This window comes from Barbus barbus, assembly GCF_936440315.1.
Source record: "Barbus barbus genome assembly, chromosome: 41".
Classification (NCBI taxonomy): Eukaryota; Metazoa; Chordata; class Actinopteri; order Cypriniformes; family Cyprinidae; genus Barbus; species Barbus barbus.
This window is the reverse complement of record NC_136719.1, coordinates 21,762,127-21,783,157: the sequence shown is the minus strand read 5'-3', so window position 1 is coordinate 21,783,157 and position 21,031 is coordinate 21,762,127. Positions and strand designations below refer to the sequence as shown.

At 35.0% G+C, this 21,031-nt stretch overlaps 1 protein-coding gene across 1 annotated transcript in view; it reads right to left on the bottom strand.

Moving 5' to 3' along the window:
* The window catches only part of LOC306860828 (von Willebrand factor A domain-containing protein 5B1-like), a gene marked incomplete at both ends in the record, with an annotated part of 34,484 nt that overhangs the window by 1,792 nt on the left and 11,661 nt on the right, over positions 1-21,031 (bottom strand). Inside the window, 13 exons of the mRNA XM_079402774.1 lie at positions 1,356-1,482; positions 2,538-2,607; positions 2,858-2,932; positions 3,922-4,053; positions 4,241-4,378; positions 4,456-4,746; positions 6,803-6,992; positions 11,775-11,974; positions 12,156-12,357; positions 13,563-13,748; positions 14,065-14,179; positions 17,717-17,919; positions 18,534-18,644. Of these exons, the coding sequence (XP_079258900.1) occupies positions 1,356-1,482; positions 2,538-2,607; positions 2,858-2,932; positions 3,922-4,053; positions 4,241-4,378; positions 4,456-4,746; positions 6,803-6,992; positions 11,775-11,974; positions 12,156-12,357; positions 13,563-13,748; positions 14,065-14,179; positions 17,717-17,919; positions 18,534-18,644 (2,040 nt within the window). The remainder of the gene's footprint in view (positions 1-1,355; positions 1,483-2,537; positions 2,608-2,857; positions 2,933-3,921; positions 4,054-4,240; positions 4,379-4,455; positions 4,747-6,802; positions 6,993-11,774; positions 11,975-12,155; positions 12,358-13,562; positions 13,749-14,064; positions 14,180-17,716; positions 17,920-18,533; positions 18,645-21,031) is intronic.

The following is a 21,031-nucleotide window of genomic DNA, read 5'->3' as shown; positions in this document are numbered from 1 at the left end:
GAATACCATCTCTGAACGCACAACACGTCGAACCCTGAAGCAGATGGGCTACAGCAGCAGAAGACCACAACGGGTGCCGCTCCTGTCAGCTAAGAACAGGAAACGGAGGCTACAATTCGCACAGGTTCACCAAAATTGGACAACAGAAGATTGGATAAACGTTGCCTGGTCTGATGAGTCTTGATTTCTGCTGCAACATTCAGATGGTAGAGTCAGAATTTGGCGTAAAGAACATGAAAGCATGAATCCATCCTGCCTTGTATCAACGGTTCAGGCTGGTGGTGGTGGTGTAATGGTGTGGGGGATATTTTCTTGGCACACTTTGGGCCCCTTAGTACCAACTGAGCATCGTTTAAACACCACAGCCTACCTGAGTATTGTTGCTGACCATGTCCATCCCTTTATGAATACAGTGTACCCATCTTCTGATGGCTACTTCCAGCAGGATAATGCACCATGTCACAAAGCACAAATCATCTCAGACTGGTTTCTTGAGCATGACAATGAGCTCACTTTACTCAAATGGCCTCCACAGTCACCAGATCTCAATCTAATAGAGCACCTTTGGGATGTGGTGGAATGGGAGATTCGCATCATGGATGTGCAGCCAACAAATCTGCAGCAAATGTCAATATGGACCAAAATCTCTGAGGAATGTTTCCAACACCTTGTCGAATCTATGCCACGAAGAATTAAGGCAGTTCTGAAGGCAAAAGGGGGTCCAACCCGGTACTAACAAGGTGTACCTAATAAAGTGGCCAGTGAGTGCATATATGCACATACATACACACATTATATAAGCATGTCAACGCAGGTGAGGGTCTCCCAGAGTGCACCCCCCACTTGTTAGGATAGAATGAGTTGTAAGTGGGGAGATGGGGTGGTGGAGGGATGCTGGAAAACTGTCAAGGAACAGAGGTAAGTCTGTTGTGTATACAGCTCTTATCTTGTTAATTGTTCTCGTGTTAATTAGGTTAATTATCTGCTCGCTCTGAGAAAATACAATGCATGTCAGATCCGCATCAAGTTTAGCAGCGGCAGCTCTTAAAGTAATAGCAGCCAAACAACCTAATAACCCAATTGCTGTGATGTCTGTTAATAAAAGAACAAAAAAAAGAGGAAATCAATAACTGTTGTAGCTTTTAGGATTCATCTATATTCAATCTAAAATTAAGTGTAGGATAACTTTATTCAGTAGCTGTATATTTCCTACCGTGCTGCGCATAAAAAACATATAAAAAACTTGCATTACAAAAGTTAATGGGGCAATTTCAATTTCATGTTGACTTCAAATGTATGTTCTACTGAAACCACAGAGCATCAACATCCTGAAAGCAGAATATGGCGACAGAAACCAGAGGGATGTAGTCCTTGTTGTCATTTTCGCTCTCTCCCACTGAGTTGCTGATTTTGCTCTGCGACCGGCTCATGAAGCCCCTAGCGGCTTTCGTCAGGAGACGTGTCCTGCTCAGGCTCAGCTTGCTGGAGGCAAAAAGAAACAACACCTTTTACTCCAGTGCCTCACTGTCGTCATTAAATGCACAGACACGTCTAAAGTGCTTTTTCTAGGTGAAATCTGCCCCTTCACATACTTTAATTTGTGAGGTGTGTACACATCCCTGATAGCGCCACTCCGCACGTTTTGGTCATTAGTTTGGCTGACATTTCAAGTGACAGCGCGAGGTAAAACTGTGAAAGAGATTCCAGACACGAAAAGGAAGTGTTTATTTTGGTGTCTGGAGTACCATCTATCTTTTGTTTTAAATTTTGGTTTTATGCACTTAAGATATAGGAATTTGAATGGAGTTAGGATATAATCCTGGCCGCATTTGAACCAATTAGTTAACAAAGATTGATACATTACACTGTAAAACCATTGGTGCATGCCCTAATAATTCATATTCATAATATTCGGTGATACATTATTCACCCTGCAGTTCATTTACCCTCTGCACATGATGTCAGTGTTTCTTAAAGCCAAGCGCTAATTAAAACTGAAACTGAGTGGTTTTGACTAACTTCATTTTCACACTTCTTCGGGCTGGAGTATCCTTCACTTCATACATTCACTTAAACTCAAGAAGTTTAGGCAAATTTTTTTTTTTTTAGGCAAATTTTTCAAAACCTTTGATGTCAAGAGAGCAAACACTTACCAGAGAAGATAATTGTCACACTGATTCATTTAATTGTAACAAAGCATTACGTCCTTCACAACAAAATTATTACAAAATAGCCTGAATTCCTGCACAAATTCGTTGTATTGTCAGCCTATGCATCTCCTATCTTAATTTTTTTTAATGACTAATGAATGTCTGTCTTCTCTGAGAGTTGAACTCATTACATGCACCCAACAGACTACCAAAAGCAATCAAAATGCAAATTCGACTTAAAATTCGATTTAAAACAATGGCGCAGGAGCGATGCAAACTGCTGAATTATTCATTTGTGTTTTATGAATTAGTGTTTTTTTAATAGTGTAACTTGATTTGTGGACGTTGTTTGCTCTTTCCCCATCCTGTCCCTCTGTCTACACCCACCTGACGGAGAAAAGGCTCTCGACTGATTTCTGCGAGTGGTCAGAGGTCACCGACGGACTCCTTTGAGAGGCTGAAAGAGAGAGCAGGTTGGTTTCTGATGATTTCTATTGCCCAGCACACACACACAAACAAATACACTGCTCTCCAAGGCAAAGAGCACTCAATAAACTCACCTATGCTCCTCTAGGTCCAATCTAATTAATGAATTCAGCAGCTACAACCTTGAGTGATTAATGCTGCTGTGTTTGTTTGGCATGCTTGAACACCTGCAAGACTGTAATAACCGACGTAACCAAGTGAATGCAGACAGAGAAAAGTACCTTCAGAAGACCTACATCGTTCCCAGCTGGAGGATGAGGGTGTTTTGCAGGGGAATTGGGATGAATCATCTACGTCTACAGAGCAAAGAAGCGTTTTAGGGTGCAGACACAAGTCCTTTTGAAATCAGTTTGGAATGAAAGCAGTTATCTGAACTAGCATTAAGGAATCACATCCAAGTGTGTTTGAAAATGGGTCTGAGCTGAAGATTTGACAATAACATGCACTTTGTACGTTTGTTTGGTCATAGCACCCCTCCCTGCTGGAGATTTTACATTTATGTCAAAAGAACAGCATTTATTTGTAATATAAATATTTTGTAACATTGTAAAATGTCTTTACTGTCACATTTGTCCAATTTAATGGATCCTTATTTTATATATATATATATATATATATATATATATATATATATATATATATATATATATATATATATATATATATATATATATATATATATATTTATTTATTTTTTATTACTGACACCAGACTTACGGTGTACAGTATCTTTTGACCAACATTTCATCAAACTGATACTGTATTGTCAGATTAAAAGTTATCCCAAAGTTATGATGTTTTTAAGCATTTGTGACATTTAACCACCGTTACTGTCAATTAACTGCTAAACAATGCATTCAATAGACCAAAGCATTGGAAAACTAAGTCTCACTTCCTGTTTGGCATCCTCACCATCAAATATGTTCATGCATTTAGCAGTTTCATATATCAGAATTCTTCAGTTTCAAGATTATCTGACTTAAAGTCTAACGACTGGTTGTTAGTTTTAAAATAAAATATTCAAACATTGGCCTGTTGGTGGCACAAGAGTTTAAAATGGGGTATGATAAAAGTTGACACTCTCCTCAATAAGTGTGCCAAATTTCATAACTTTTTACTAAATGTTTCTAGGGACTGCCATAGATTCAAAGCCAGAAGAAATGAAAGAATAAGTGAAATCAAACCACGCATTAGTCCTTTTCATGCAATATAAAAATCAAGTCTTTTATGATCCATCAATTTTTAACTGACAAGCCAATTGTCAGTACTTTGTCATCAATCTTACTGTAGCATAGTGCTGCATCATCTTGCCCAGGCAAACCTCCTGATTGCGAGCGACCCAGACCCACAGAGTAACCACGGTTCTTCCTGCTGCCGGAACGAGAACTGCAGTGCGAACTTCGTTTATGATCCTCCCCTGGAGATAAACAAATACACAAGAAGTCATTACAATAATCTAATTGTGTGCTTAAGCCAGGAGCGACTGCTTCATCTGTTTTCCCTGTGCTCCTCCTTGTTTTCTTCTTCCTGAGAAGAGTGTCTTTGACGTAATGATTGCAACTGCCAGGCCTTGTGAGGTCAGATGATTTAGAAGAATGACCTACCGGGATGGCTGTACTCAATGCAGGTGGGTAAATATTCATTGCTGTCCAGATCGATAGGCACAAACGCTGTGTATTTGCTCAAGATGTTGCAGGCTTTGCTCGTGTGGATGGCGTAAAGCTGATACCTTCTCCCAGAACCTACAAGAAATGACAGAGGGATTTGGTCAAATATTCAAGCAAGTTGGATGTTTCAATATTTGGTAATTCGACCTTACCATGCTCAATGTCACACTCTTTATCCGCCATGTGTTCAAAGTCTTGAATAATGGAGAGTCCCGCCAGGTGATGGAAGGTTTCGTTCCACAGGTCCTCGTGAACGTTCTCCTCCCGCTCTCGGCCTTTAAGGTAAGGCTGGATGTCAAAGGCCAACTCCCATCTCATGGGTTTCCCACACAGCAGTCCTGATATGACCACTTTGCAATCTCTCTTTCCTTGACTGGCCTTGAATTGTGGCGCGTTGGGATCCTGGGGCGTTTCGACTTCACAAAGCTGATGCGTGTAGACATCTGAAAACGCACAGAAGGTAAACATAATATTCAGAGTATTAACAGATGCTTTTCCTGCTGAAAACATCAGAAACACATCTTATGTTGAAATGCCATTTTTAGGATATGTTCATGCTTTAAAAACAGCTAAAGGGGGCTAAAAAGCATTAAAGTGATAGTTCACCCAAAAGTGAAACAATCCACCTTTAATTACTCCCCCTCGTGTCGTTCCAAACCTGTAAGACCTTTGTTCATCTTCGGAACACAAATTAAGATATTTTTTATGAAATCCGAGAGCTTTCTGACCCTGCATAGACAGCAATGCAACTACCACGTTCAAGGCCCAGAAAGGTAGTAAGAACATTGTTAAAATAGTCCAAGTGACATCAGTAAATTTAGGATGTAGTCCTAATCCTAAATTTTATGAAGCTGCGAGAATACTTTTTTGACAAACCTTGATCTTGAACATGGTAGTTCCGGGTCAGAAAGCTCTCGGATTTCATCAAAAATATCTTAATTTGTGTTCTGAGGAAGAAGAAAGTTCTTACAGTGAGATTTGGAACGACATGAGGGTAAGTAATGACAGAATTTTCATTTTTGGGTGAGCTACCCGTTTAATGTTTGTAAAAATTAGTTTTGAAATTATTTCAAACTTGACACGCTGTCTTAAAAATGCAACTCTCATGGTGCCGAAAAAGAGTGAGATGTCTGAATCTGAGAACATGTAGCTGTTTAATATGGTAAATAACAGGGAATTAGGTTGAATATCTTTTTTATTGCACAAAACTATTAGCTGATGGTCGCCATAAAAACCGAGATCTACGGACTATGGATAATGACAAGAAAATTGCTCACAGCAGGCGATTTGAAGTCTGACAGTCTTGAGATTTATTGTTGAATACTGTGGATTGGTTACATAAGCTGTGTTTTGATGGTGGTGCTTTAAAAGTTATGAATTGAGAGACTTTATAGTACATTAAACACCAGTATTAAATCAATAACAGATCTGCTCATCTAAAACCATATATAAATTTATAGGCAACTCATATCATCTTACAGTACAATGCCATTCAAAAGATTGGGGTCAGTATGATTATTTTTATATGTATTTATTCAGTAAGGACAATTTTAATTGATCAAAAATTACAGTTAAGTCATTTATAATGTCATAAAAGATTTCAAATAAATGCTGTTCTTTTGAACTTTCTATTCATCAAATAACTCTGAAAAAATGTATCACAGTTTATCACAACTGTTTTCAATACTGATAAGAAAAAATGTTTCTTGAGCATCAGATCAGCAAATTAGAATGATTTCTGAAGGATTGTGTGACACTGAAGAAAGACTGGAAAATTCAGCTTTGCATCACAGAAATAAATTACATTTTAAAATATATTAAAAACCGAATACAGGTATTTTAAAAAGTAATAACATTTCACAAATTTTTACTGTATTTTTAATCAAATAAATGCAGCCTGAGTGAGCAAAAGAGACATTTTTCGAAAACATCAAGTTATCTTACCCACATTTTTTGACCATTGAATTTCTATGATTTTTCCACGATCTTTCCAGTCGAATTTCAAAATGTAAAATTCCAGTCTAAAAATAGTTTTTAATTCCATGCATATACCATGTTTGAATCCTCAGAGTTTAAACTTTTATACTTAGACGTGTACAAATGTCAGTACGTCCTTCAACAGACAGACTGATAATATCACCGCTGGCTTGTGGAGTTTACTCCTCACAACACTCAACAAAGAGTGATATCTAGTTGATGAAAATGTTTAGAGCAGTAAGAAATCAGAAAAATTCATATTTACAACTTAATTTGATTTTATTCTTTTATATAAGGCTTTTACAACTACAACTGATTAGCAGATTCAGGAGTAGTTTCTCAGTCAGTGCTCAGTGTATAATGTTAAGCGTCCACACAGCCCACACTGTGCAGCTGATTATGGGATTAAATTACAGTGTTTAAAGCCGGTTTAACTCTTGAGCCCAAGCAGCGCTAAGATTATTATGCATCAGACATTGATGTCTTTGTTCTCATACTTGAGGACTGCAGCAAAGGACCAACCTGCATCGCCGGTGCTGCCTAAAGAAGGGCTGTCAGTTGAGGACCTGGAGCCGTCTTCCACGATTGGGCCGGGATGGGTCTGATCCACCTTAGACTCTCCCTGGAGACCCTCTGGTTGCTGCGCTGGAGGTTTGTGAGCAGTTATGGGACGTCCTCTTGAGGATGTGGCACACAGGCTGGCCAGCTGTGGCTGATGGAGAAACGAGCAACAGTTAATTAGTCCTTCTGCTCACTCTGCAATGCCACTGTACTTCAATTACCTAATCCAAAATGACACATTTGATGTAGACATTTATCTTCTAATACTGAATATTTAATTGTTTTTGCAATGTTTTATAATGTATTTTAATTTATTTTTAAGATTTAGATCATCATCTAGTTATAACTCAGGCACAGTTATAGATTAATGGCAAATATTTATCTTTTAAGAGCGCTCAAATGTCTCTTGAAACCTGCTTTCCCTTTAAGAGAGCTGTGTGTATTTGTAAGCAAGTTAATTTATTGGGAAAAAAGTACAACAATACAAGACAAATAGAAAAGAGGTTTATAATATCAAAAACATAATTATAAATACAGGCATATTAAATAGTATGCTACATATTTAAAATGATTTAATATGCCTAATTTGCATATATTTAAAAATAAAACTATAAAGTTTCATTATAATATTAAAATGCAAATGTTATTTCAATGTTAACATTTAAATGATAATCAAAAATAAATTAATTAAAATATCAAATGTTAACAATGTTAATGTCACAACTTCTGTCACACTTCATAGGAGCAGGAAAACGAGGAGGCGTAGGAACTCTTCAAACAAATCCTTTTAATGAGCCAAACTCAGGGAACGCTGGAGACACGGAATGACAATAGACATCCGGACACAGAGGCAGGGAAGCACAGGGCTTAAGTACTAAAACTAAACGAGGAGTAAACTAGATAATTAATAACACAAGGCTGGAGACTAATAAATAATGAGAACTAAACTAGAACAAGAAACAGGAAACTGACCAAATTTGGGCACGAGAGGAGGGGGAACACAAGACACAGGACTGACAGTTAACATGTAAATAATACTATAATATACACTACCGGAATTTTTTTTTTTAAGATTTTTTTAATGTTTTTGAAAGAACTCTCTTTTGCTCTGCAAGGTTCCATTTATTTGATGAAAAATACAGTAAAAACAGTATTATTTTGAAATATTACTGCAATTTTTCTACTATTTTAATATATTTTAAAGGGTAATATATTTGAAAAAAAAAATCATTACTTCAGTCTTCAATGTCACACGATTCTTCAGAAATCAAAAAATAAATAAAATGAAATTATTCCAAACTTTTGACTAGTAGTTAATATTTTGGAAAAATTACTGAAAAAAATATTTTAAAATAATTACATTAATAAAAAACAACAAATATATTAAATATAAAAATAAAATATTAAAACATACAAATTAATATTATTCTGACTTTTTTGAAAGTTTAACTCATAAATACAATCTAATTTATTCCACCTCATGTAGAGGGAGTTTATGAAAACAATGATTCTTTGAGTCGGCGTAACCGTGCCAGATATAGCCATGGCTCTCTGTTCACTTGGGTCTAATGGTAATTTGGTTCATGAAAAATTGATGCCTGCTGAAGAGCTAATAAGGACCATTAAAGTCATTATTGCATGCATTGAGGGGAAATCAAGGACTCTTGTTATTGCCGTAGCTAATCTGTAATATTTCTCACTCCCTTTTTGATAAGATTTCCACGGGCAATTGCTTGCAGTACCGAGTGTCGCCCGGACTTTTGATATCTTCTCTCCTTTCCAAGAGCGTGACATTGGAAATTTTATCGTGGCCATCAAGGGTTTTGACACAGTTGTCAGAACTAATTGTGCCCTGGACAACGAACGCAAGTGTCTGGATGTAATATGTCTCTTGGCAGGGTGTCAGCAATATTCAGGAGTATCACTGCAATATTCTGAGTATTCAACTCATTGAATTCGAAAAACAATGTCATGAAAAAGGAGTGATAAATACAGGACGTGTCATTATTTTGTCAGCCAGCATGCTGAGGAACGAGCAATTACTCAAAAAAATTACTTAAAAAAATCTTATTAAATGATATTTAAATAATAAATATTTTTAGATTATTTAAATATGTTAAATAAAAAAAAATAGTCTTTGGATACTAAATAATAATATTTTATTACTTTATTATATTTTAAAGACCAGTTTAACTCAAGTACAGTAAACACATTTTTAGGTAACCTGATAAAAATGTTACAGGGAACTAAAATGTTGAGGAGTGTGATTACTAACATGAAAACATATCACTTATTAAATAATATTTAAACAAATATTTAAATGTTTTTATCATTTAAATATGCCAATATTCAGAATATTACAATAAAAATATTGCTTATTAAATCATGTTTTAAAAAAAAAATATTTTGTTTATATAAATTGTTTATATTATTTAAAAATGTTCCTATTTATATAATACTATTTAAACGATAAATAACAATAAACCCAGTTGAATTAATTTGACCACATAAACCACATTTTTATGTAGCCTGACAACCCAAAATGTTGAGAAATGCGACAACCAACATGAAAACATTGCTAATTTATTCATATTTAAATTAAATAAATACTTAATTGTGTAAATTATTTAAATATGTTATTATATATGTTGTTATTACATTAATATATGTTATAATATAATAATAAATATATATTATAATATTTAAATAATAAATATCAATATTATCGGTTTGAATAAACTCAATTCAACTTTCAACTACATTTTATAACTCGAGTACCTGACAAAAATATTACAGGTTGGCCACCAAAAATGTTGAGCAGTGCAATTACTAAACAGAGAGCTAGAAATGTACTGTAGTCAATTAGGAAAGCTGCCATACTATATGCATACAAGCATCCTGAAGTCTCCTCAGGAGGCCTGTTGTGAATGGAGAGGGTTTTCCTCGGTCATTCAGCTCAACTGTCATGCATGAAACGAGTACGGCCATCATTATCAGTCACAAAGTTCAAGTTCAAGTTTATTTGTATAGCGCTTTTTACGATACAAATCGTTGCAAAGCAGCTCTACAGGAAATTAAGTTTCCACAATATATTTATATATTGCAGAACCTTAATATATTTAACTTATGGCAAAATTTGGTAATTCTGTATGCTGTCTGCACACAAAGGATGCACACCTCTCCGTTGTGGTCTTGATTACATCCTAATTTGTCTGTAGGTCAGGGATATTTTTAGCCTCATTGTATAAACACTGGCACGTCTTTTGTGATGGCCAAACAACCTTTTTTTCTCCCACTGGGTGCATTTATATTTCGCCCATGATTGCACATCATAAAAGTGTCCAACTGAAAACATATTTCCTTTATGCACATTCTTCCATTGCTTAATCGTCCAGGGAACTGTAATTCATCTTCCGCTGACTGTGCGATCTAAACTCTATTTATGTGGATGTGGCGGTAAGAAGATTGAATTACATCCTCATCACAGATCTCAGAAATGAGTTCAAATAACCCTTTGGAACAAACAGATGAATCAATGCAGCTCTTCTCATATCATAGCAGATGCTTGGACTATAGCAGATGGCACGGCAAAGGCTGCCTACAGACATTTCTTCTGAAGAAAACAACTACATCCTAAATAGAAGCCCTCTGCTTTGTGTCAACACACACATGCACAAAGGGGATAACAGATACAAATGTTTACTGATTATTTCCAAGTTATGTTGTTTATTGCTTACTCAGAATATGTATTTTAAGATATTATCATTCATAAAAATCAATGGCACATTATGTTTATGAATCACCATTCTAGTGAATAAGTCCATTCTGCAAGGTTTTCTCTCTTATATGTGGTATTGGGTGCTTCGTCCTAAATGATTCTCTCTTTTATATTGGGAAATCTGATTCATTCTAGTGAATCAGTTCATTCTGACCAGTTCTCTCATATGGTACTGGCAAATCTGATTCATTTTAGTGAATTGGTTCATCCTAAATGATTTTCTATCTCATATGAAGTGCTGGAAAGTTTGATTCATTCTAGTGAATCAGTTCGTCCTAAACAGTTTTCTTGCTTTCATACTATATATTGTATTGGGAAATCTGATTCATTCAAATGAATCGGTCCACCTTAAACAGTTCTCTCTCATACTGTATGTCGTATTGGAAAATCTGATAAATGTTTGTGAATTGGTTCATCCTAAATATTTTTCTCTCTCATAGTGCAGGAAAATCTGATTCATTCTAGTGAATCATTTCATTCTGAACAGTTCTCTCTCCTACATGTCTTATTGGGAAATCTGATTCATTCAAATGAATCAGTTCATCTTAAACAGTTCTCTCTCGGTTTGTAGTGTTGGGAAATCCAATTCATTCTAGTGAATCAGTTCATCTTAAATGGTTCTTTGTCTTTCATACTGTATGTGGTATTGGGAAATCTAGTGAATCAGTTCATCCTAAACAGTTTTCTTGCGTTCATACTGTATGTAGCATTGGGAAATCTGATTCATTCAAATGAATTGTTTCATCTTAAACAGTTCTCTCGCTTTCATACTGTATGTAGTGTTGGGAAATCTGATGCTTTCTAGTGAGTCGGTTCATCCTAAATGGTACTATTTCATATGTATCTTAGGAAAGTCTGATTCATTCCAGTCAAATTGCTTGTTTGGAAGAGTCATTTTAATGAACTGATTCACAAAAATGATTCACCAATGTTTTTGAGTTATGTAAAGGTATTTTGGTTGTATAAATGTAGCTGTTCAAGTTAGATACTGTCATCCTAATTGAGTGTTCATTAGTACAAAACCCCATACTTCAAATATGAGCTCTGATTAAATAACCGTAGATAGTATAATTTAATTAATCTATCTAGCTCCAATGTACTTAGTTACTTGTTGTTTGTAGCTTGTAGTGTACTGTAGTTGAAGCATTTACCAACCTGGTAGTCCATTTTCCACTGAGCTCCGTGGTCAGGATGTGTCTGTCCTATGAGTTCCTGGACTTTTGCTCTTCTAAGAGGGTTTTTGCCCACCACTGAGCTGGGGTCACTGGGGGTGTAGGCCTTCTTCATGGGGTTGTAATCTACAATCTGATTGGTGCTGTAAGCACGTCTTCGCGGAGAGGTGGCTATATAATTTCCTGTGTAAAAAAGGATTTTTTATTTTCTCTTTAATCTCAATTTATCGTAATGTTTGCTGACTTCATGAAGAAACCTCTCTTTGATCAGGAGACATCAGGAATAGTTCATCCAAAAATAAAAATTCTGTTTCTTGTATGGACTACTTTTTTACACACGTTTACCCTTTGAGCTGTGCTTTACCCATAATATCTTGCTCCGTGGCAATAGGACTGCTCTCAGACATGGTCTCCTGGCAACCGTCAAACAGTGAGCCGACTTGATTGTCCCTGTGTGGCCCCTGACCGTCAGAGGAAACCTTCCCAGCATCCTCCTCTTGAGAGTGATAGAACACTGAACTGGCCGACTCGTTGGAACGCATCATGCTGTACCGCCTCCGTTTGTCCTGTTACAGCAGAGAAAAGACATCTGAGAGCTTTTTGCTTTGCTCTACAATCTATATTTGCATTAACAAAAATAATATACAAAAAAATATAATACTTGTTATACAAAAGCCTATATTTACATATATGTGATGTTATAATATATCAAAATGTAGTATTTTCAGATAATGACTGTAAATAATAAAATTATGATTCTTAATAATTATTATTAAGAATAATATATTGTTATATTAAATAATAATAATTATTATTCTTATTATTCTGAAATAGTAGTAGTATAAAAATATAGTATAATGAACACAGATTAAGTATTGTTGTGTTTTTAGTATATATATCCGACATTGTAATACATCAAAATTCAATATATTTTCAAATATTAACAATATTATGTAAATTATAATACTTTGTGTATATTTGATATAATTATAAAATACAGTAAATGTGAAAACAGCAACTATAATAATTATTATTATTATTATTGTTATAAATAGTAGTATAGAAATATAGTAAATAATTCCAGCTTAATCATTGTTTTTTTATTTGATATTATATGAAAATAATGCATATTTTCAAATAACAGCAATAGTATCTACCTAAATAATATTAATAACAACAAAATTACATATTCATAATAAGTAATACATTGTAATACAATATATTTTAAACAATATAACAATATTATCTAAATAATAATAATAATAAGTGTATATTTGATGTCATATTAAAATACAGTAAATTTGAAAACAGTAATCATAATAATAATATTATTAATTATTATTTTTATTGTTGTTAATATAAATAATAGTACAAAATAGTATAATAATTACAGATTAACTATTGTTTCTATTTGATATATGAAAATACGGTATATTTTCAAATAACAACATTTATCTAAATAATATTAATAATACAACAAAAACATTACATATTCACATTAAAACATATATTATTTTATATTTATAAATAATAATACATTATTATTATTATTATTATAAAAAAATACAGTTTATTGTAAAATAGCATTATCTAAATAAAACTAATGCTATTATAACACTACTACCAATACTACTAATAATTATCAATATTAATATTATTGTATAATGTAATTATATATTGTATAACAATAATAATAATTAATTACAATTATATATTGTATATAAATAATATAAAAATATAGAATAATAATTGCAGATTATGGATGACTTACTGATTTGGGGTTGGAGTGATATCTGGAGGTATCACAGACCACACTGTATCCAATCAGCCGGTCACCAGGGAACAGACAGGTCGCTCCGACCGGAGAGAGCAGGATCTCCTTTGTCTCTGGATACAGCCACTCAATGGAGATGTCAGTCAGGACTGATGTCAAGGACTTCTTCAGTGACTTAATCATCTGCCAAAGACACAAATAACTGCCAGGTCAAACACTTATCTAGTGTTTCTGTCAAGAGAGCACAGTCTATAGAAATAAAACAGGGAAACTATATAGATGCTAATATTAAACACCAGGGAGAGAAGGAAAGAAAATTAAATGTGCTGTCAGCTATGATTACTATCCTAACTGATGTTTGACTAAACAAAATGAATTGTTAATTGCTAATACATTTGGACACTCCACAATTTACATGGCTGCTGTAATTGCTTTGCGGTGACATTCAAGATAGCAGGCTGTTGCGCTGGAAGATAAGCATGTCAGAGGAAATTAGGACCTTGGGCTGCAGTCGTTCTCCTTCTGCCAGGAACTCAGCTGTGCCTCTGGAAACAGCGGCCAGTCCTAAAACCAGCCTCCTGCATGCACCCTGGCCTATCCCGAATGTGTAACACCTGCCATGATGCAAACACACACACACACACACACAGACACGACAGGTGCAGTGAGTCTGTGAAAACATCAGAAGAGCATCACATTATGAAGAAACTGCACCTCTACTGGATAACGCTCTGCTAGACAATATCACTTTAATTCTCTGAGCTTTATTGCTGAATTTTATTAATTCTGGGATTGGCAAGCGTGCTGTCAGAAAGCCAGTAAGGAACATACAGTATTCATATTGTTTATTTGAATAATAAGCATCAAATCTTCTTCAGTAACTAACATAGATTGTGCAACTCTCTGTCTCACAGCCTAGTGAGCCTGCTTGCTGTCTGACGCCTACATACTGTAGGCAGCTGCCTTCTAAGGAAACATCCGTAATTAAACAGACTGATTAGGAACATTCTAGATCGACTGCAACTGCATACGGCACACAGTCTTCGACAGAGACTTACAGCTGAAAAACTGATTAAACTGATTATATTTTGAAAATATTTACATGTATATATTTACATTCATATAAGTTATATTATATATAAATATATTTAATATATAAACATAACATTTTTCTTAAATATATACATGCGTGGGAAGTCATGGCCTAATGGTTAGAGAGTTGGACTCGTAATCCGAAGGTTGCGGGTTCGAGTCTCGGGCCAGCAGGGATTGTAGGTGGGGGGAGTGAATGTACAGCGCTCTCTCCACCCTCAATACCACGACTGAGGTGCCCTTGAGCAAGGCACCGAACCCCCAACTGCTCCCCGGGCGCCGCAGCATAAATGGCTGCCCACTGCTCCGGGTGTGTGTTCACGGTGTGTGTGTGTGCACTGCTGTGTGTGTGTGCACATTGGATGGGATAAATGCAGAGCACGAATTCCGAGTTGGATGCGATTAATCATGATTAATCGTTGCCCAGCACTAATATCTATATATATATATATATATATATATATACATACATACACATGCACACTACATATGAGCATTGGGTACAATGGTTCATTTTTTATTGAATTTTTTTTTTATATATATATATTTAAGTATTTACAGTATAACTATGTGAGTAAATAAATTATATATAAATAAAAACAAAGAATTAATAATTAGAATTTGGCATATACAGTTATCTTAAACCTGAAAAAAATGCTTATAGCTATGCACGCTAAATTTTTCATGTTGAATTCTGTGTTGAATGTTGAATTCTGTGATGTGCACAACGTCAGTAAAATGTAGCCACTAATGATCATTTCAGGCATGAAGATACGCTGTTTACTACAGTTCCTGTGATGTCTTAAAATGCTGTTGGTAGGCAGCTCACTAGGTTTTGGAACCAAACTGATATATTGAAGTTATATTTGAAATTTCTACAAATGAAGATGAGTGACCTTCAGTGTAGGCAGCAACATCTGCGGCTCACCGCGTGTGAGATATGAGATAATAGGGAACACATCTGTCCATTTACTAAAGGGTGGCTGGGCAATCGGATCAGTTTGCTGAGAAACATTCTTCCCTAACAAGCAAAGAAAGCCGAGTCGGGTCCTCACAGCAGAGAAACGGAGTGCAGCAAGACACATTTGTGATTAGTCTGGATCGTCTGTGGAGGACAAGTGGTGTTTAAGCAGTAAATTACACCACAGCTTCACTTCCCAGCCATCGTGTGTCTATTGTACTGCAGGAACGGCTATTAAAACCCACGGTTCCTCCATTCATTTGAAAGAAAGCTATTGTAGCATCTGCTCTAGGAGGACGGGGAAGACAAAAAGTGCTTCTCTGAGGTGAACATCTCGGCAGGTGATAAATGGGCTGGAGGTGGGAGATGGAAGCCTCTGGGAAGCAGCGGAGTGCGGAAACAAAGCCTGTGAATCCCAATATATATTATGGCTAGTGCAGATCTAAAAGGATTAGACGGAGAGACATCAATTTACTGTTGCTAGCGGCTGCACTGATCTGATTATGATCTTATTACCTGAATAGTTCTGCAGCTCTGTATCCTTGAACCTACGATATTAAAGGATTAGTTCACCTAACAATTCAAGATTTGAATGAGTCGTTTAATCAGCAAATCGTTCCAAAACCTGATGGCTTTTATATGTGGAATATAAAATAGGATATTTTTTTAAGACTGTCCAAGCTGCTCTTTTCCATTTAAATGAAAACATATTATGATCAGAAGCTGGTTTGCACTAAAAAGGCACCATATATGATGTTTGATTCCAGCAATATATTCCAAGTCATGATAGTGAATGCTATTCAGTGTGATTTAGCATATTCAACAGAGTTAGTTCACTCAAAAATGATTATTCTGTCATCATTCACTCACCTTGGTGTTGTTTCAAACCTGAGTGACTTTATTTTTCTGCACACATAAGAAGATGCTCTGGGGCTCAAACTGGTCTACATTGAGTTTCATTAAAAGAAAATACTGAAAACTTTTTCAAAATATCTTTTATGTTCCAACGATATCAACATGAGGTTGAGTAAAGAATGACAGATTGTTTACTTTCATGGGAACTATTGTTTTAACATCTGTTTGTGTTAGTTTGCAGAAACATTATAGTTTTTATTGGATTAATAATCAATTTTATATAGTAAATTGTCTTTCCAGTTACATTTATGTTTGAGAATAATTATAAATCTGTCCAAAACCATTGAAATTGAGTCATCAGTGTTGTAATTATTGTCTAACTACAACTAGTAAAAATTGCTTTCATAAATTTAAATAAAGCTGAAAAAATAAATATTAGACACAAAAAATTTGAACTTATTCTGAAATAAAATAAGTTTAAGTACAACAATTACCAAAACTGAAATAAATAATTAAAGCTAAATAGAATAAAAATAAAAACTAATAAAATGATCAAATCACATAAAATTACTTCTTAAAATTACTTATTAATTAAAATTAAAATTAAAAACTGAAAAAATTCAAATAAATCAAATTCTATATACTAAATTCAACAATAGTATATAAATAAACACTGTTCACAATTAGGTAAAGTATTATAATTGAATCAGTATTTGCATTTCTAATAAGAACAAATACGGTCAAACCTATGATGTGTTTTGATGAGCCACATTTGTGTATATTACCTTTTGGTTGAACTGTTTCCTTGGTTTTCAATATTATTATTACTTTTTAATAGACATTCTGCCAGACTCAGAGATGGCTTCCAAACTCATTAGCAAATGCTTCATGACCTTGTTGAATAAGTCAATGTGTGCTGTTTAGTAAAAAATAAAATAGATCTTGAGTTGATGAAAACTTTCCAAATGTCCTAAAAATCCACCAAATGTTCCGATCAATACATTAGCACAACCTTTTAATTACACAGTACAATCATATTTGAAGGACGCTAACTATTATCTGAGATTATAATGCAACAGCACATTATACAGTAGCAGTAGAGCATGGCACTTGCAACGCCAAAGTCATGGTTCGATTCCCAGGGAATGCATGAACTGATCAAATAAACACCTTAAATGCAATGTAACTTCCTTTGAAAAAAAGCATCTTGCAAATGCATGAATGGGAATGTGCAAACTCTGACCTGGTGAACCTGGCGTGGCTGCGGAGCAACTCAATAACTTTCCCCGTGTTACTGACGGCTCCGTCGGTCAGGAGGAAGAGGAGGCGAGGATGACCTCTCTGCATGGGCTGCCGTAGGATCCAGTTGAGAGGAGCCAGTATGTTTGTGCCGCCCATGTCAGCCCGGATCTTCTTCACATGCTCACAAGCCAACGCCAAGCTCTCCTGTGAAATAAATGAGGTTTGTTATAACGAACTATAAAAAAACTAAACTATAGTGACACTTCTGCAAAAAAATAATTCAGTTAATCAGTATTTTTATCTCGCATTTGACAGATCCAATATAACTATACGTCTTTAAAACAAAACAGATTTACTTAAGCAGCAAAAATGTGTAAGATAAGACAATACATTACTTTCAGACAATATATTTTTATTATATATATATATATATATATATATATACACACACACACACACACACACACTTTTTATAGTCCACTGTTAAACATTTTCAAAAACCTCATTACATTTCATTACATTTATGCTTAAAAGAAAAAAATAATATTTGCCACAGAGATAAAGAAAAAAACCTACACTGTGAAATATTTTCATCAGAATATATAAATATATATTAAAGAAAATAATTTTTTGCAGTGCACTAATTAAGCAGTGTTTTTATAAATTATAAAATCAGTATGAAACTCTACTAGACGTTCATTATATAAACCCAGACCTTTCCCACTGGATCCAAGCAGAAAAACACAAGCATTGATCCTCTGGACAGTAACTGTGGATCTAATGAGGGCAGTGAGTGCGGGTCCCTACGGGTGACTAACCTCATCGTAGCTCTGACTGGTGGCAAACAGCGTTTTGAACTTGGATCCGAAGCCCACTATGTTGAATAAGCATGCTGGGAAAAGACTTTTCAGAATCACAACCATTGCGTCCTGTGCACGCACACAAAAGAAAGAGGTCAACATGAATGATTCTGCATTACTCATAAAAAATATGTATATTATTTCAATTACTGTATATGTATTACTATTACAACCCGAAATGTTGGGACGTTTTTTAAATTTGAATAAAATGAAAACTAAAAGACTTTCAAAACACATGAGCCCATATTTTATTCCCAGTAGAACATAGATGACAAAAAAAAATGTAAACAGAAATTTTATAATTTTTTGCACAAAATGAGCTCATTTCAAATTTGATGCCTGCTACAGGTCCAAAATAGTTGGGACGGGGGCATGTTTACTATGATCTAGCATCTACTCTTCTTTTCAAAACAGTTGAAGATGTCTGGGCATCGAGGATATGAGTTTCTGGAGTTTTGGTGTTGGAATTTGGTCCCATTCTTGCCTGATATAGTTTTCCAGCTGCTGAAGAGTTTGTGGTCGTCTTTGACGTATTTTTTGTTTAATGATGCACCAAATGTTCTCTATAGGTGAAAGATCTGTACTGTAGGCAGGCCAATTCAGCACCCGGACTCTTCTACTACGAGGCCATGTTGTACTAACTGCAGTATGCGGTTTTGCATTGTCCTGCTGAAATACACATCGTCTGGAGGGGAGCATATGTTGCTCTAAAACCTTTATATACCTTTCAGCATTCATAGTGCCTTCCAAAACTTACAAGCTGCCCACACTGTATGCACTTATGCGCCCCCATACCATCAGAGATGCTGGCTTTTGAACTGAACACTGATGACACGCTCGAAGGCAGGAAAGACGGCATCCGTGATTTCCAACAAGAATGTCAAATTTGGACTCGTCTGACCATAGAACACTTTTCCACTTTGAAACAGTCCATTTTAAATGAGCCTTGGCCCACAGGACACGACAGCGTTTCTGGACCATGTTCACATATGGCTTCCTTTGTATGATAGAGCTTTAGTTGGCATCTGCAGGCACGGCGGATTCTATTTACCGACAGTGGTTCCTGGAAGTATTCCTGGGCCCATTTAGTAATGTCAATGACAGAATCATGCCGATGAGTGATGCAGTGTCGTCTGAGGGCCCGAAGACCACAGGCATCCAACAAAGGTCTTCAGCTTTGTCCCTTACGCACAGAGATTTCTCCAGTTTCTCTGAATCTTTTGATGTTATGCACTGTAGATGATGAGATTTGCAAAGCCTTTCCAATTTGACATTGAGGAACATTGTTTTTAAAGTATTCCACAATCTTTTTACGCACTCTTTCACAGATTGGAGAGCCTCTGCCCATCTTTCCTTCTGAGAGACTCTGCCTCTCTAAGACATCCCTTTTATAGCTAATCATGTTACAGACTTGATGTCAATTAACTTAATTAGTTGCTAGATGTTCTCCTAGTTGAATCTTTTAAACATTTCTTGCTTTTTCAGCCCTTTGTTGCCCCCGTGCCAACTTTTTTGAGACCTGTAGCAGGCATCAAATTTGAAATGAGCTAATTTAGTGGATAAAAGTGTAAAATTTCTCAGTTTTTTTCTCCATGTTCTATTGTAAATAAAATATTGGTTCATGTGATTTGAAAGTCTTTTAGTTTTCATTTTATTCAAATTTTAAAAACGTTCCAACATTTCTCGAATTCGGGTTGTATATATATATATATATATTATATATTTATATATGTGTAGCTATTTATTCTCACATTTGCAATATTACAATATTAAATAAAGCTATATTTTGCATTACTCATTTAAAACGATTTATTTTCCACAAAATAAATTAAGCAGTTACAAAAGGTTTTTCAGCATTGCTGAGAACAAGTAACAACTCTTAATAATTATTATAATTTGAATATATCATTTTATAAAAAATATATTTTAAATATTTTTTAAAAAAATTGTTTAATAAACATGTTTTTACTTTTATTTTGATATATTAAAACGTTTGTTGTATAATAATATTGTTTAAGCAATTTGTAATGTACTTGTGTGCTTATAGGTTTTTTTTTATAGGTACTTATATATAATTCACACCAAGTTTACATCTTTCATTGCATTTGACTTGCTCATAGTGATTTAATTACATATTACTTGCATTAACAGAGATTATAGTCGTTTGCCATCGCTTCTGTAAAGCAACTCTAATTACAGGGTTAAGTACTGTAACTAGACACTGAGGGTGACCTGTTCCCACAAATGTTTCAACTGGTGGTCGATTGCCAATGGCATTTCAGCTGTGTCACTCTTGCTTGGATTGAACCAACAATCTTTGTTAGCAGACCTGAAGCCATTAGGCAACTGTGTAGCAGCACTCACTGAACACCACAATTATACCTGTCAGATATCCATATTGTCTCATCTAAAGTAGAGATGTAATTTATAATGCTGCTTCTTGACAGAATGACAGT